The sequence below is a fragment of the Orbicella faveolata genome, unplaced genomic scaffold (genome assembly GCF_042242905.1).
Source record: "Orbicella faveolata isolate gen_17 unplaced genomic scaffold, um_ofav_v1 contig_25, whole genome shotgun sequence".
In the NCBI taxonomy this organism is placed as follows: Eukaryota; Metazoa; Cnidaria; class Anthozoa; order Scleractinia; family Merulinidae; genus Orbicella; species Orbicella faveolata.
The window spans coordinates 1,832,339-1,844,463 of NW_028301553.1; the positions used below are offsets into that span (position 1 = coordinate 1,832,339).

Consider the following 12,125-nt stretch of genomic DNA (forward strand, 5'->3'; position numbering starts at 1 on the left):
TCCAACCTAATTCCCTCTCTTTCTTCTTCGCCGCGTGAGTTCTGGATAAGATATCACTTTAACTTCGATAATACAAGGCCTTTGGCAAAGATTCTTTTTTCGCCAGAAATGTTGAAGACAAGGAATAAAACTGATTTCTCCTGATTGCCAGGTCATAAGTTGAATGTCACTGCAGTCTTAAACCACACTATTCTTTTCCTATTTTAATTCTGGAACTGAAAACTAAAGATTATGTTTCCTTGAATATGAGTTCAAACTGTGTTCGTGCTCAGACTTAATAACTTGCTACAGGCTAGGTAATTAAAAATTTATATTTGTTTTTGTTTGTAACCAAATAAATTGAAATGTGACAGGAAATACATTGCAATGACTTTTCTTTGCTTTTTATTTTTGAACCAGATCACGTCCTCTGACTGAGAAAACTGATCAGATAGCGATTTAATCAACGAACATGTCAAGACACACGTAATTAAAAAGCTTTTTTAAACCGTCTATCGAAAAGTCAAATAATTTTTTTCCAGCTATCGTCCTTGTAAGAAGCGAGTTCATATGCATCGAAAACTTCTTTATGGACAGTTTGCGTGTAAGTCTTAAACCACTAAAAATATTGTTATTTTACGTTAATGGCATTCTTGTTCCTAGCAGGTTAAGGTTGACCTCCGGAAATTTTCGACCAGCAGCAGCTTGTCAAATCCATTTAAAATGCTTTAAGAATAATGTGCACTGATTGGTGAGTAACGTACCTTTTCTAAGAACAAGGTCTTGGCTCTAACCCGAAGCTCTAATATCAAATCAGTGTGTGGAGAGTTGGGGAACAATTTCGAAAAACGTATACTTTCCTGTTCAACTTCATACATGCATCTCGTGTGTTGGTTTTTTTTTTCTTAAAAAATGGACACTTGCGTTGCTTGCGTTGGATTAGGTCGGCATTCGAAGCACGCAGTGAACAGTAATTATCCAAAAACATCACGCTTGGTCCATTAGTTGCAATTTGTTTGAAGGCAGTATTTGATCCTTATTTTCTGTGCCTTTTTATGTTTGGAGATTGCTTTTACTTTAAACAGTATACATTATTCTTTTAACGTAAACTAAATCAATATTGTCAAAAAGTAGCACAACCGAGAAATGACTTCCTGTGGACTTTGTATATACATTGGGCATCGTAAGCACGTCAATCAATGCAAAATCGAGAAGTTTGCAATTAAATTTAAATTTCGTGTGACCAATTACGAACTTAGAATGAGTTCCAGGTGGCACGCGCGGAAAATGTGCGTTGAGAACTCGAGCCGAGATAAAATAACAAGCTGCTCGCGCACACTCCTCGCACGCCACGCGCCCGATTCAACCAGGGCGCTTATATGTACCCGGCCTTTTTCCGCCCTGATTCAACCCTTTGGCTATTTGTGTGTTTCGAGGCGCACGTTTCTTCTGCACATAACATTTATGGTGAAATATAAAATATCATCAAACAATGCGCCACGCTCTTTCGTTCCCAGCAAAATAGAAAGGTGGAATGGTAACCAAAAAAGAAAAATTTACTCTTAAGTGAAGAACTTACGGTATACCAAAATACCCGGAAGGCATACGAAGAAATAAGTTTCAATCCAACTCTAGGATATAAACTAATTCGAAACTAATTATTCAGTACTCCTGTTGAGGCTTAATTTGAATAACGATGTTTTACACTGGGACTGAAACAGCTCATTTCCTTTTCGTGATTTCTGCTCAAGATTGAATTCGATAAGAATCATTTCTAGCACACAGCCACCGATCATCCGGTTTAATTTAAGCGGAAAACAAGTGATAAAATCTTCTTATTTCGCAGCCTTGTTGTTCCGTTCTTTTACAGTGGAAGTTAAAATGAGTTGTACCAGCCTGCGAAAGGATGGAACGGAAGGGGACAGAGAGGGTACAGCTAAACGGCGTCAGAGTTTCAAAAGATAGACCGGACAAGATTGAATTTAATTAATTCATGAGACGAGCTCCAACAGTTTCTACGTTTCACAATAGTGAATACAACAAACTGAAGTCGAATCTCCCCTACAAGGCCACCTCTCCACAATGCCAAAGATTTTTCGTCACGACTGTGCTCTGATCCATACTGTTCATGGCTATTGAAACCTGCCCGCAATGGCTACTTCTCTACAATGGACAGTTAATTCTACCCTAGGGTGTCTGTTGTACCCTAGGGTGTCTGTTGTATTGATGTCTTTTACTTCGCGGCAATTCCAACACGAGCCCAAAAACCTAGAGCGTTTTGCTAGCGATAGTTTTGATTTTGTGTGTTGGCTAGTTGATAGTGACCGACGAATCGTGCTCTGCTCTAAACAGCCAATCAGGCGTTAGAACAAAACCAACCGCGATGTGGTTCACGCTATTTTCCCGCATTCACCAGACTGCGGGAAAAGGTTACTGAACTATTTGCCAGAACTGTGATGGGTTCCGACGTAAGTACTTTTTTTCTTGGTTTTAGTTTTAAGTCCATCATTATAAAAGTGCTCTTTAACATAAGTAAGTAAAAAATTGTTAGTGGTGCATCAGGCAGTTCTTGAACAAAAAATAAAAAGGTAACATCCATTTACTTCACTGCCCGGTATCACCTTGGGTATGTTTGTTTTTTTCCTTGATTTGGTGATGACAATGGGAAACACTTGGAATCTATCCATGTCAGAAATGCAAAGAGTTTCCATCTTTCACGAAATTGGAAGACAGTTCATTTTCAAGGTTGAATGATGCAGTAACAAATTCAAAACTTGGCCTTTTTCCATGTTAAGAGAATATTTTTGTTGAGGAAAGAGTAAAATCCAGTTGTTATTTCTTTCCTTCAATCATAATAATGTGATAACCAAACTGTGTCTTGACTGGGGGGTCTGTATAAGCTGGCTTATCTACCGAGCTCGGGGACAGGGCAAAAGCTGCATCTTGAAATGTACCAACCTATTAAATGAGAAACAAAATGGACTCACAAATCAAAATTAAATTTAGGTTCACAGGGAGTGAACGGGTTAAGCTTGTACAATGGTTCCTCGAAATCCTGATGAGAGGGAATGCTTATGTCAAAACTTTAATCTACTCCCAAACATGTTATTTCAACACTGTAAACATAAAAAAGCTGTAATTTGTATAGGTAATCATACGGTTTCGAGTTCAATTTGGAATTAATATGCACGAGTGAGTTTTTCAAAAAGCTGAAATTGCCTTAGCCGCTTTGGCGAGTGCAATTTCAGCTTTTTTAAAAACTCACAAGTGCAAATTAATTCCAAATTGAACGAGAAAAACCGTATGATTACTTATTAATAATATAAACATGAAAAAAAATTTGTGTGGAGGAAATACCGGTAGACCTTTCTTGAAGCCATTTTTTCTCTTTCGAGAAAACTTTTTTCAAAGTTTCTGCACTAAATTTTCGTCCTCATTTTATATGATATCATTGGCTTAGAAAATTTCCTATTTTCTTTCAGCCAATCATAATCTAGAGTTACGATGTATAATTTGCACTGGTGTTACACTTTTTGCACTAATGTTACACTTTTTGCACTGGTGTTACACTTGAACTGCACTGCTCTCAGCCAATCAGAATCGAGTAATTTTTTCATGTATATTATTATATCTGTAAATGTAAATTGTGAGGAAATATTGTAAGTTATGTCACTAATTGGCAAATTTTAGTGTTGCACTTGTAACATTCATGTCTAAAAATAATGATAAGCATTATTCTGACGTTTGTTTCTTACCATGGATCCTCTTGTCATCCATCCTAGATCACCCTGATTGGCAATGAAACAAAGTTCAGTCAAAAATCAACCACACAACAGTTTTATAAAGAAAATTGACAGTGTCAGTAGTTGTCAGAGGTTTACTGTTCAACTACCCCAACCAAGCCCATTGAAGCAAATTCTTTGCAAATTGACCACTGGCATTTTGAAAGTTTTAAAATGGTTACTAATCAAAATGACCACAAATCTGTTGCCTTTGTAATGTACAGCTTGACTACTGGATAATTTGTTGGAAAACTATTGTTAAAATCCAAGATTTTTATTCATTAAATTTCCGGAAAATTTTGTCATGTGGCCTTGGTTAGAGTAATCTCAATGTAAATGATTATGATGTGAAGTTGATATGAAATAATTCATATATGAACTGCAGTTGTAGATGAAAGTGAAGAATGATCACGCAGTTAATTTTCCAATTTAAGCAATTGGAAAGAAGAAGCCTGAAAAAAAAATTAGGACTTCAACGGGATTCGAACCCGTGACCTCCACGATACCGGTGCGATGCTCTACCAACTGAGCTATGAAACCAGACATTGGGAGCGAGGTCAATTAGTTGAGTTCATATCTTCCCGTGAGGAGTGAAATGATGTGAAGTTGATATGAAATAATTCACATATGAACTGCAGTTGTAAATGAAAAGCCCTGATTTTTTTCAGGCTTCTTCTTTCCAATTGCTTAAATTGGAAAATTAACTGCGATGATCATTCTTCACTTTCATCTACAACCGCAGTTCATATATGAATTATTTCATATCAACTTCACATCATTTCACTCCTCACGGGAAGATATGAACTCAACTAATTGACCTCGCTCCCAATGTCTGGCTTCATAGCTCAGTTGGTAGAGCATCGCACCGGTATCGCGGAGGTCACGGGTTCGAATCCCGTTGAAGCCCTGATTTTTTTTTTTTTCAGGCTTCTTCTTTCCATTTGCTTAAATTGGAAAATTAACTGTGATGATCATTCTTCACTTTCGTAAATGATTATGGAATCTATATTTAGGAAGGGTGAGTGACTAATGGTGGAAAGGACAAAACTGGATTACAATGATTTGGTCAAACTTTAAAATGCTAGCGTCACACTTTTAGTTTCACTGTACCAGACATAATATCCCACACATAAAAATTGAAAGTGGTCACTGTTTATCACTGCGCTGTGCCTGGTATGACAGTCAAGCCTCTGTAAATGTAGAAACTGACAGTATGCTGAGAAAGATAACTTGTAAATAATGATCTAACGTCCAATCCAAGGAGGACTACGGAAACTAGTGAAAGTAACAGTTCTGTGAGCCACTTGACTTATAGCCAAGAAGTCATGAACATTGTACACATCTTTGTTCAAATAACTCATGTACATACCCCTTGCCTTGCTTTATCTTCACTATATGCTGAAGCAACTTCATTAAACTTCTGTCCATCCTTTAATTTTGCCATAGCTTCCATAACTTTCGAGTGTTTTTCACATAAAATATGCCGCACCTGAGTGTCAAGGGTAAGGGAACGTCAGTGAAATTTTACTTTTCCTTTCTTTTTCCTTTTTTAGTTCTGATAATTTAGTGGTATATGTACATCAAGACAACAGCCCCAGTTTATAATATTCATCATTCTCATCACCTGTTTGCTTGAAATTGTGATGATATGGTGACGAGAAATAAGATTCTGAAATATCATTGTTAGAGCTGACATAAGCTTACCTTAACTGCTGTTCCTCCTTTTTTTGTCTTTCCTCCACTTGCACCCTCATCCTCACCGCCCCCTCCCCCTAAAGAATCAGAATGAAAGTGTCCCAAACAAAAAGAAAAACTCTTTAACTGTTTGTATTAACAGCGTGTGATTTGAGAGATCAGACAGCTTTTCTAGACTCTGTTTCGTCCAAAGATGATTATTAAATATGGTAGTTAAATTTCAGTCTTTTAATGTAGTGTAAATGAGGTAGTTAAATTTCATGTATTGTAAATAGTCAGGTTTTAGGTGTTTAAATTTTAATAATTTATTTCGTTTACTTTAAGTGTCCCCTATTAGTAGAGGGTTTTTAGCCTCAGCTAGACTTCTTCGACACGTTAATTAAATTAATAAAGTTTTCATTTCATTTCATTTAGGGATCTAACTCTGTTGTTACTCCAGCGATGAAACAGACTTGCCTTTTGCTGCTCCTTTTCCTTTATCTTGTTTTCCACCACCCTTTCCTTTTTTAGGAGGCATTTTACAGCTGATGTCCGACTATAATGGACTGTTCTGATCGCTCAATCTGAACCCTTAATCAGGCCGCCATCTTCAAATATGCCGATAAGCGAGAGACTGGGAACAAATATGAACCATTTTCTGTTGTCAGCGGTCTCACTATTGGAAGGTTACCACTTGATATAAGGAGACTATAATATCCTTTCCATTTCATTTTTGAACTCATTTGAACTGGAAACATCTTTTTCATGGAGATTGGTCCAATTCTACCACCACATCTAGCCAAAAACTTGAACTCAGATGTTAAAAAGAGTGGAAATGTTAATGAAGAAGACGAGAATTATGAACGATCTCAATTAGTTCAAGCAGAAGGCAATGACAGTGATGAATGTGATAGCTATGGACCAGCTTTGCCTCCTGGCTTTCAGAGAAAAGAGGAAAGTGTTTCTAGACCAAGAGTCATCGGACCCATGAGACCTCCACAGTTTGAACATCCCAGGGCATACACATCAAGTGGTTTGTACGAAAAAATTGTCAGTTGAAGGGAATCTTGGCTGCGCAATCATTCAAGCTCTAACTTATAAATATAAGCTTATAAGTCTTTAGTTAAATATGCATGGTTCTATTTGATTGGGCTATGGGTTGTCAATTTCTTTGTGGGACACTTGTTACAGAGTTGTCTGCATTTTATACCGAGTCTGTAGTCTGCATTTTGTACGGGTGACTGTATTTGTTAGTTTTCTAAATAGAGAGCTGTTAATAATAGCCAAGTCGCAGTCTCTCCTCACAGACTCCCTAGGGAGGGGAAGTGAAATGGGAGTGGGAAGGTGCAATTCCATTATTTCCTCTCCCCAGCCACAGAACTACCAGCCTACATGGTCAAGCCAGGTAGCATGAAAGAGGTCTCTACAGAGGAGAGAGTTACAGAGTTGCCTAGATTAAAATGTAGGCAGTCAGATGAACATGTTTGGCCTGCATCTTTTATTTATTGCTTTATTTTACAATCAGTAGATGAAAAGAATGTCAGCAGCGATGAAGAGGAAGATATCATTGGGCCGGCACCACCAGCTGAGGCAGTAAGAACTTTATAACACAACACGACAGCACAACAACCAGTCATTTATTTGCCAAAAAATAAAGAAAATAAGCAAAACAGTGAATAAAATAGCTTCAATAGGCAAAAACTACTCAGAATGGTAAATACTAAACAAGCTGATTGGTCCCATAAATCAACAAACTTTATCCAGGTTGTAAAACTCAAGACAGAAAAAGATACTATTGTTTTACAAAGGGTAAATTTTATAAATTCTCCTGGGTGGAAAAATGGCACTTTGAAAGGTAAGGATCTTGCTCAAATCTACAATGCTTGAATGAGACTCCAACACTTTGCCTTCTGAATTAAAGTATAAGGTCACCCTGTCTCTCAAAGCTTGATATATGCAGACCTTGGTTAACTAATAGGTTTTAAGACAGTATTTTAAAGAAATTTTTTGTGAAAATCTGCAGGAGATGGATGTTGGATTTGAAAGGACCAAGATGGACATAGAGGCTCGAAGTAAGGCTAAGAAAGATCAAATGACAGGCAAGGTATGATTAAACAAGGCAGTGACTGCACACAGTTACTGACTAAATTACAACTTGCTAAATAAATTGGTTAACTTGTTTTGAATGAACTTTGAGTTTCTCAATTTCATAGAAAGACTCAAAGCCTAAAAGAGAATCTTGGATGACAGAACTTCCCCCAGATTTGAGCAAAAACTTTGGTAAGTGGTAGTAAAATATTATCTTCAAGGGATGCTTATTCAGGGCAGGATTATAAATCAAGGATCAAGAAAAAGAACAATTTAGTTGTAATTGATATGAATTCGTCAATAAAAGCATCCATGGTGCATGCCATACCAAAATTTTATAACTATCGGGTCACAAAAAAAAATTACTTTTCTATGTACACAACAAAACCTTGATAGTTACATAACACTCTCTGCACACACTTCATACCTATATTGCCAGCTTGTAGTCTATGCAAAATACAAGAAGTTATCATACAGATTACAGGTACTCTACATTCAAGATAGTGCATAGGGACAATGCAATATTGCAACACCCTACACCTGCAGCACTTTATAGTCTTGGTGTGTTAGGTTCCTATAACAGCACAGTCTACTAATCATGTCTGTAAATAGTACAAGTTTCTTTAGAACTTTGCAATTATAAAAGACAAAACGAAGGTTTTGGAGTAGCAGTGCAGCATGGCAGACATCATTGTAATTTAAACCACGCAGTGAGTGTTTGTGCACTTCTTAGTAGATTTGTGACTTGACAGGTCTTGGACCACGTAAGTTCCGTGCTCGTGCTGTTGAAGTTGGAGATCAGTCAGTGTGGACCAACACTCCTGCAGACAAGGCCAGAAAGGTAAATATCTGAATATTTACACCCTTGCCAAGAACAGGAATTTTTGAAGCTTAATAAAAACATTTGTAACTCAAACGAAAGCTAACAACAGTAGTGCTGGTGATGTTGTAAATTGATACTCAGCCAAGGAAAGGAATCCATTTTGATTATGGAATGGAGATGATAAACAATAGGCCATTTCCAAGTTACCTTTAGCCGTGTTCTCAAAGTGAGTCTTGGTGCTCATCCTTTCATATGAAAATGAGATTTTATTCACATGGAAATTAAACTCATTTTCAAATGAATGGTTGTGCACCAGACCTTGCTTTGATAGAGAGGCTTAAGGCAACTTGGAAATGGGCAATTGCAAAAATTGATTACTATGTGAATAAACTTGAAAATGTGAGACTTGATTTCAAGAGTGATTCGGGATTTCTCTGTAATAATTTTACTCCATTCTGATGCAACTTGTTGGGGTATTAACAAGATTATTGTTGACCATCTTGAGCACGCACTCATTGCAGAATGTTGTTGATGTATTCATATGATTGTCACCCTTGCAGTCAAAAGAAGGTGGCAAAGGTTCTAAAAGAAGTGCTGATGAAAGTGATCCAGTCAGGACTCCATGGGAGTTAGCGAGAGACCAACATATGAGCCACCAAGTTGAAAACTACAATGTAAGGAAAACAAAAACTGAAGTAAGCCTTGTACAGTACTGACTTACTGATTCGCTTGTGACACATGACAGAGTTCAGTTGCTCTAGGTCTGTGTTTTGTGAAGCTTTAGGATGAAAGCCTTATTTTAGTAGAGGATCCAGGTGTGTTCAGAAGGGGAAGGGGTGGGGGTAGGGGTGGGGACAATAGGTGGCTTTGGGCCTTACATGTTTGCATAGCCCACACCATCCTCCCTTGTTCTGCTTTACTGTTTTTTTACATGTATGCATCAGCACTATGTCTTATTGACTGCCCCTTGTATAATATTGGATTTAAACTAATTTTCCTCTTTAGAAGCGGCACAGAGGAGAATCCCTAATGGACCTGCACACCAAGAAACTTGAAAAGCAAAAGGTATGAAAAACTGGCAAGCTGCTGTCAGTGTTTCGTCTTCAATAGCTACCTACGGAACAAAAGTTTGCCTGGAATCACCAAGGAACATGGCCATCATGAAGTCATGCGAAACTTTCTCAATTGTTTTATATCGTACAAAAACGTCAGAGCTCGTTTCCGATCCTGAATCTAATGTAAGAGAAAACGTCTCCACGATGATAGAATCCCAGAAAACTTTACTGTAATTCTTCCACACGCAAATGGTCGACTCTTTTTTCAGGTCGTGATATTAACGTTTCTCTCAATCTTCTCCTTTTTAACCGGCTTACAAGTTTATGCAAAGAAATGTTGTCTCAGATACTATTACATCACAAGAACGCTCTGTTTTTCCATCATAAATCGTCCGGACAATAAGTTAACAGATAAATTTACTGCTAAACGAAGAAAAAAACGTCATTGTTTGCAGTTTGCAGAAGTGAAACTTGTTTATACTCGTAAAGTCTGGGAGACAGTTTCTGTATTTCAGTCAGTGGTTGTATGTAACGCAAACTTAAATTGTTGTTTGTTTTGACAGAAGGAAGATAAAGACAAGCCTGTAGAAAGAAGACCATTTGACAGGGACCAAGATTTAAATTTGCCAAAAATGAGCGATGGGCAAAAGAAGTCCGTTATCCAGAAATCCAAAGAACTTGGATCCAGGTTCCAACATTCCCGGAGTGGCTCTTCATTCCTTTAGGAAGTCGAACAACTCGTGTCCAGGTTCTCATGACGTGCGACCCGATCAAATGTACAAGGAAAGACTGAAAACGTTAAACACGTTTTCTCTTGTGAATATATAACAAACATTGATCCAACATTTTATTTCTTTTTATGCCCAACAAGTTTTTCAATTCCATCGTCTACATTTATTGGAAATACACCTAGAAAAACGTTCAATTCAGTGCAAATACTCCGTAACCTGGTGCCTTGATACGAGCCGAGGAGAAGCGAGCAGTACGCAAGGAAAGAGCCGCCAGCACTAACAGCACAGCCCCTACCCACTTCTGCCCTACCTGTGGGAGAGGCTTCCTCGCCCGGATTGGTCTCATCAGCCACCTCCGGACACACCGTAGAAATTTATTAACAAACTAGATGTCTTTGGTCATATTCGACTACGAAGGACAAACAACACTGCAGCTGTCTGACACAAGGTGGAATGGGTCCCACTGGGCTAGTTTGCAAGTCGTTTGCAGATCGAGGGTCTCATAAAACCTGGTTTGATGTGTACACAGTTTACAGTAACAAATTCATCCAGCTAAGCAGTTTTTACAATCAAGAACATGTATTTTGATACAGCCAGACGTTGTAGTCCGGAGGAGACACGTTTTGATCACGACCGACTCAATGTTCGTTTATCGGAGTTTTGCAAATAGAAAAACATCGGATATAGGGAAGCAAATTCGGGGCAGTGAACGTAGTGTTCAAACTCTGGAGTACTTATGCTTTCAGAGTCGCTCAATGTCTGACCTTTACCTCTGACGGACTTACTGCCCCTTTCAATAAAATGCGGACTCTTAAATTCAAAGCTTAACCCACAAATGCGTTTTTCGCTAGCGTCAATCAAATGTTCGGCGGCTCCTCCCAGCTTCCAACTACTTCCGAGCACTGTTTCGTTGTCTGAACTGTGCTCAACGATTTGATTACCGCACACTCGGCAGTAGTCGGAAGCTGGGACGAGCCGCCGAACATTTGATTGACGGTAGCGAAAAACGCATTTGTCGGTTGAGCTTTGAATTTAAGAGTCCGCATTTTATTGAAAGACGCAGTAAAATCGGTAGGTTATGAAATAACTGACTGGTGTTTTAATTTCCAATGTCGCTCAAGGCTATTTTATGCCGTCACAAACTCAACCCGGCTAGTTACATAAAATTTTCATCGTTTTCTGCGTAAAGTTGGAAAAATGTTACACGGAGGTGCTAAGTTTAACAGTGAGAATTTCAATAGGCCCTTTGCACGACCCGGTCACCTGGTACAAAATCACACATGCTGGCACGAATGTTGCACCGTAGGACTCCAAAACAAAGCAACTCATACTAGTCCACCTTGACCTACCTTTGTTTTGGAAGTCCCACTGTACAACTTGCGTCCCAACACGTGTGATTTTGTACCATGTGACCGGATCGTGCAAAAGGCCTATTGTTCGGCGTAGTTTTTGTTTCCTCTGTCCATTTTCAGATTTTGTTGATAAGCAATTTTCATGTTTACCAAAGTATACTGCTGGTGAGTGTCGAATAGACTAAACTGCATTTCTGTAAACGCTGTAAAAGCCGCGTCGAAACCCTCCATCTAATATTTTTCATGAAAAACATGAAAGGCTAGCTTCTCTGGGAGTATATCGAAACAATTGAACAAATAGATTCCATGTTGCCGTGCGTCTGTACAGTAAGAGATCACAGATGACATCACAATGTGGTAAGAGCGGAAAAGGAGGCACACGATGGCGATAGCCGAGTTTGGAGCTTTATATGAGCAGATGAGTTGTGTAACCAAAGAGCGCGCTGACGAACAAAACCCATGACAAAAATAATCCCTTCAGTGATTTGCGCATTTTGCTGTGTGGTTTTTACCAGGGTAAGGTAGACTAAAACTGTGAATGCTTGTGGGCGTATATATATTTTTTCTCTTTATTAGCCTGTACCCAAGTCGAATAAATGAGTTAAAAGGATGGTATCGCTCAAGGGAATCACTCTGTCTCA

At 38.5% G+C, this 12,125-nt stretch overlaps 2 protein-coding genes and 1 long non-coding RNA gene across 4 annotated transcripts; 2 read left to right on the plus strand and 1 right to left on the minus strand.

The window, feature by feature from the left end:
* The first annotated feature begins 429 nt into the window (after positions 1-429).
* Positions 430-2,566, plus strand: LOC110040594 (uncharacterized). The gene is made up of 2 exons (XR_002295680.2): positions 430-583; positions 1,850-2,566. It is a non-coding gene; the product is annotated as an uncharacterized LOC110040594 (long non-coding RNA).
* LOC110040593 (peptidyl-prolyl cis-trans isomerase NIMA-interacting 4-like) lies at positions 1,944-6,047 on the minus strand. The gene is made up of 5 exons (XM_020745846.2): positions 5,913-6,047; positions 5,466-5,533; positions 5,131-5,250; positions 3,735-3,767; positions 1,944-2,937 (listed from the first exon to the last, which is right to left on the minus strand). Exons 1-5 carry the CDS (start codon positions 5,971-5,973, stop codon positions 2,812-2,814), a joined length of 408 nt encoding a protein of 135 aa, XP_020601505.2. The 5' UTR covers positions 5,974-6,047; the 3' UTR covers positions 1,944-2,811.
* Positions 6,048-6,064: 17 nt separating this feature from the next.
* LOC110040062 (GPALPP motifs-containing protein 1-like) lies at positions 6,065-12,112 on the plus strand. 2 transcript variants are annotated; one of them, XM_089294818.1, is made up of 8 exons: positions 6,065-6,468; positions 6,961-7,028; positions 7,459-7,539; positions 7,649-7,715; positions 8,276-8,364; positions 8,907-9,020; positions 9,352-9,411; positions 9,965-12,112. In XM_089294818.1, exons 1-8 carry the CDS (start codon positions 6,201-6,203, stop codon positions 10,124-10,126), a joined length of 909 nt encoding a protein of 302 aa, XP_089150944.1. In that variant the 5' UTR covers positions 6,065-6,200; the 3' UTR covers positions 10,127-12,112. The 2 variants fall into 2 exon arrangements, with proteins under 2 accessions (XP_089150944.1, XP_089150945.1); XM_089294819.1 differs by having other exon boundaries at positions 6,964-7,028.
* The last annotated feature ends 13 nt before the right edge of the window (positions 12,113-12,125 follow it).

What these genes read in the sequence shown, in the direction of transcription:
- LOC110040062 (XM_089294818.1), top strand. Translation starts at nt 6,201, where the DNA reads ATGGAGATTGGTCCAATTCTACCACCACATCTAGCCAAAAACTTGAAC. An exon ending in CGGCACCACCAGCTGAGGCA is followed by an intron (nt 7,029 to 7,458) that starts GTAAGAACTTTA and finishes GAAAATCTGCAG; the next exon opens with GAGATGGATGTTGGATTTGA. An exon ending in AAGATCAAATGACAGGCAAG is followed by an intron (nt 7,540 to 7,648) that starts GTATGATTAAAC and finishes TCAATTTCATAG; the next exon opens with AAAGACTCAAAGCCTAAAAG.
- LOC110040593 (XM_020745846.2), bottom strand. Translation starts at nt 5,973, where the DNA reads ATGCCTCCTAAAAAAGGAAAGGGTGGTGGAAAACAAGATAAAGGAAAA. An exon ending in AGGAAAAGGAGCAGCAAAAG is followed by an intron (nt 5,534 to 5,912) that starts GCAAGTCTGTTT and finishes CTGATTCTTTAG; the next exon opens with GGGGAGGGGGCGGTGAGGAT. An exon ending in AAGGAGGAACAGCAGTTAAG is followed by an intron (nt 5,251 to 5,465) that starts GTAAGCTTATGT and finishes CTTGACACTCAG; the next exon opens with GTGCGGCATATTTTATGTGA.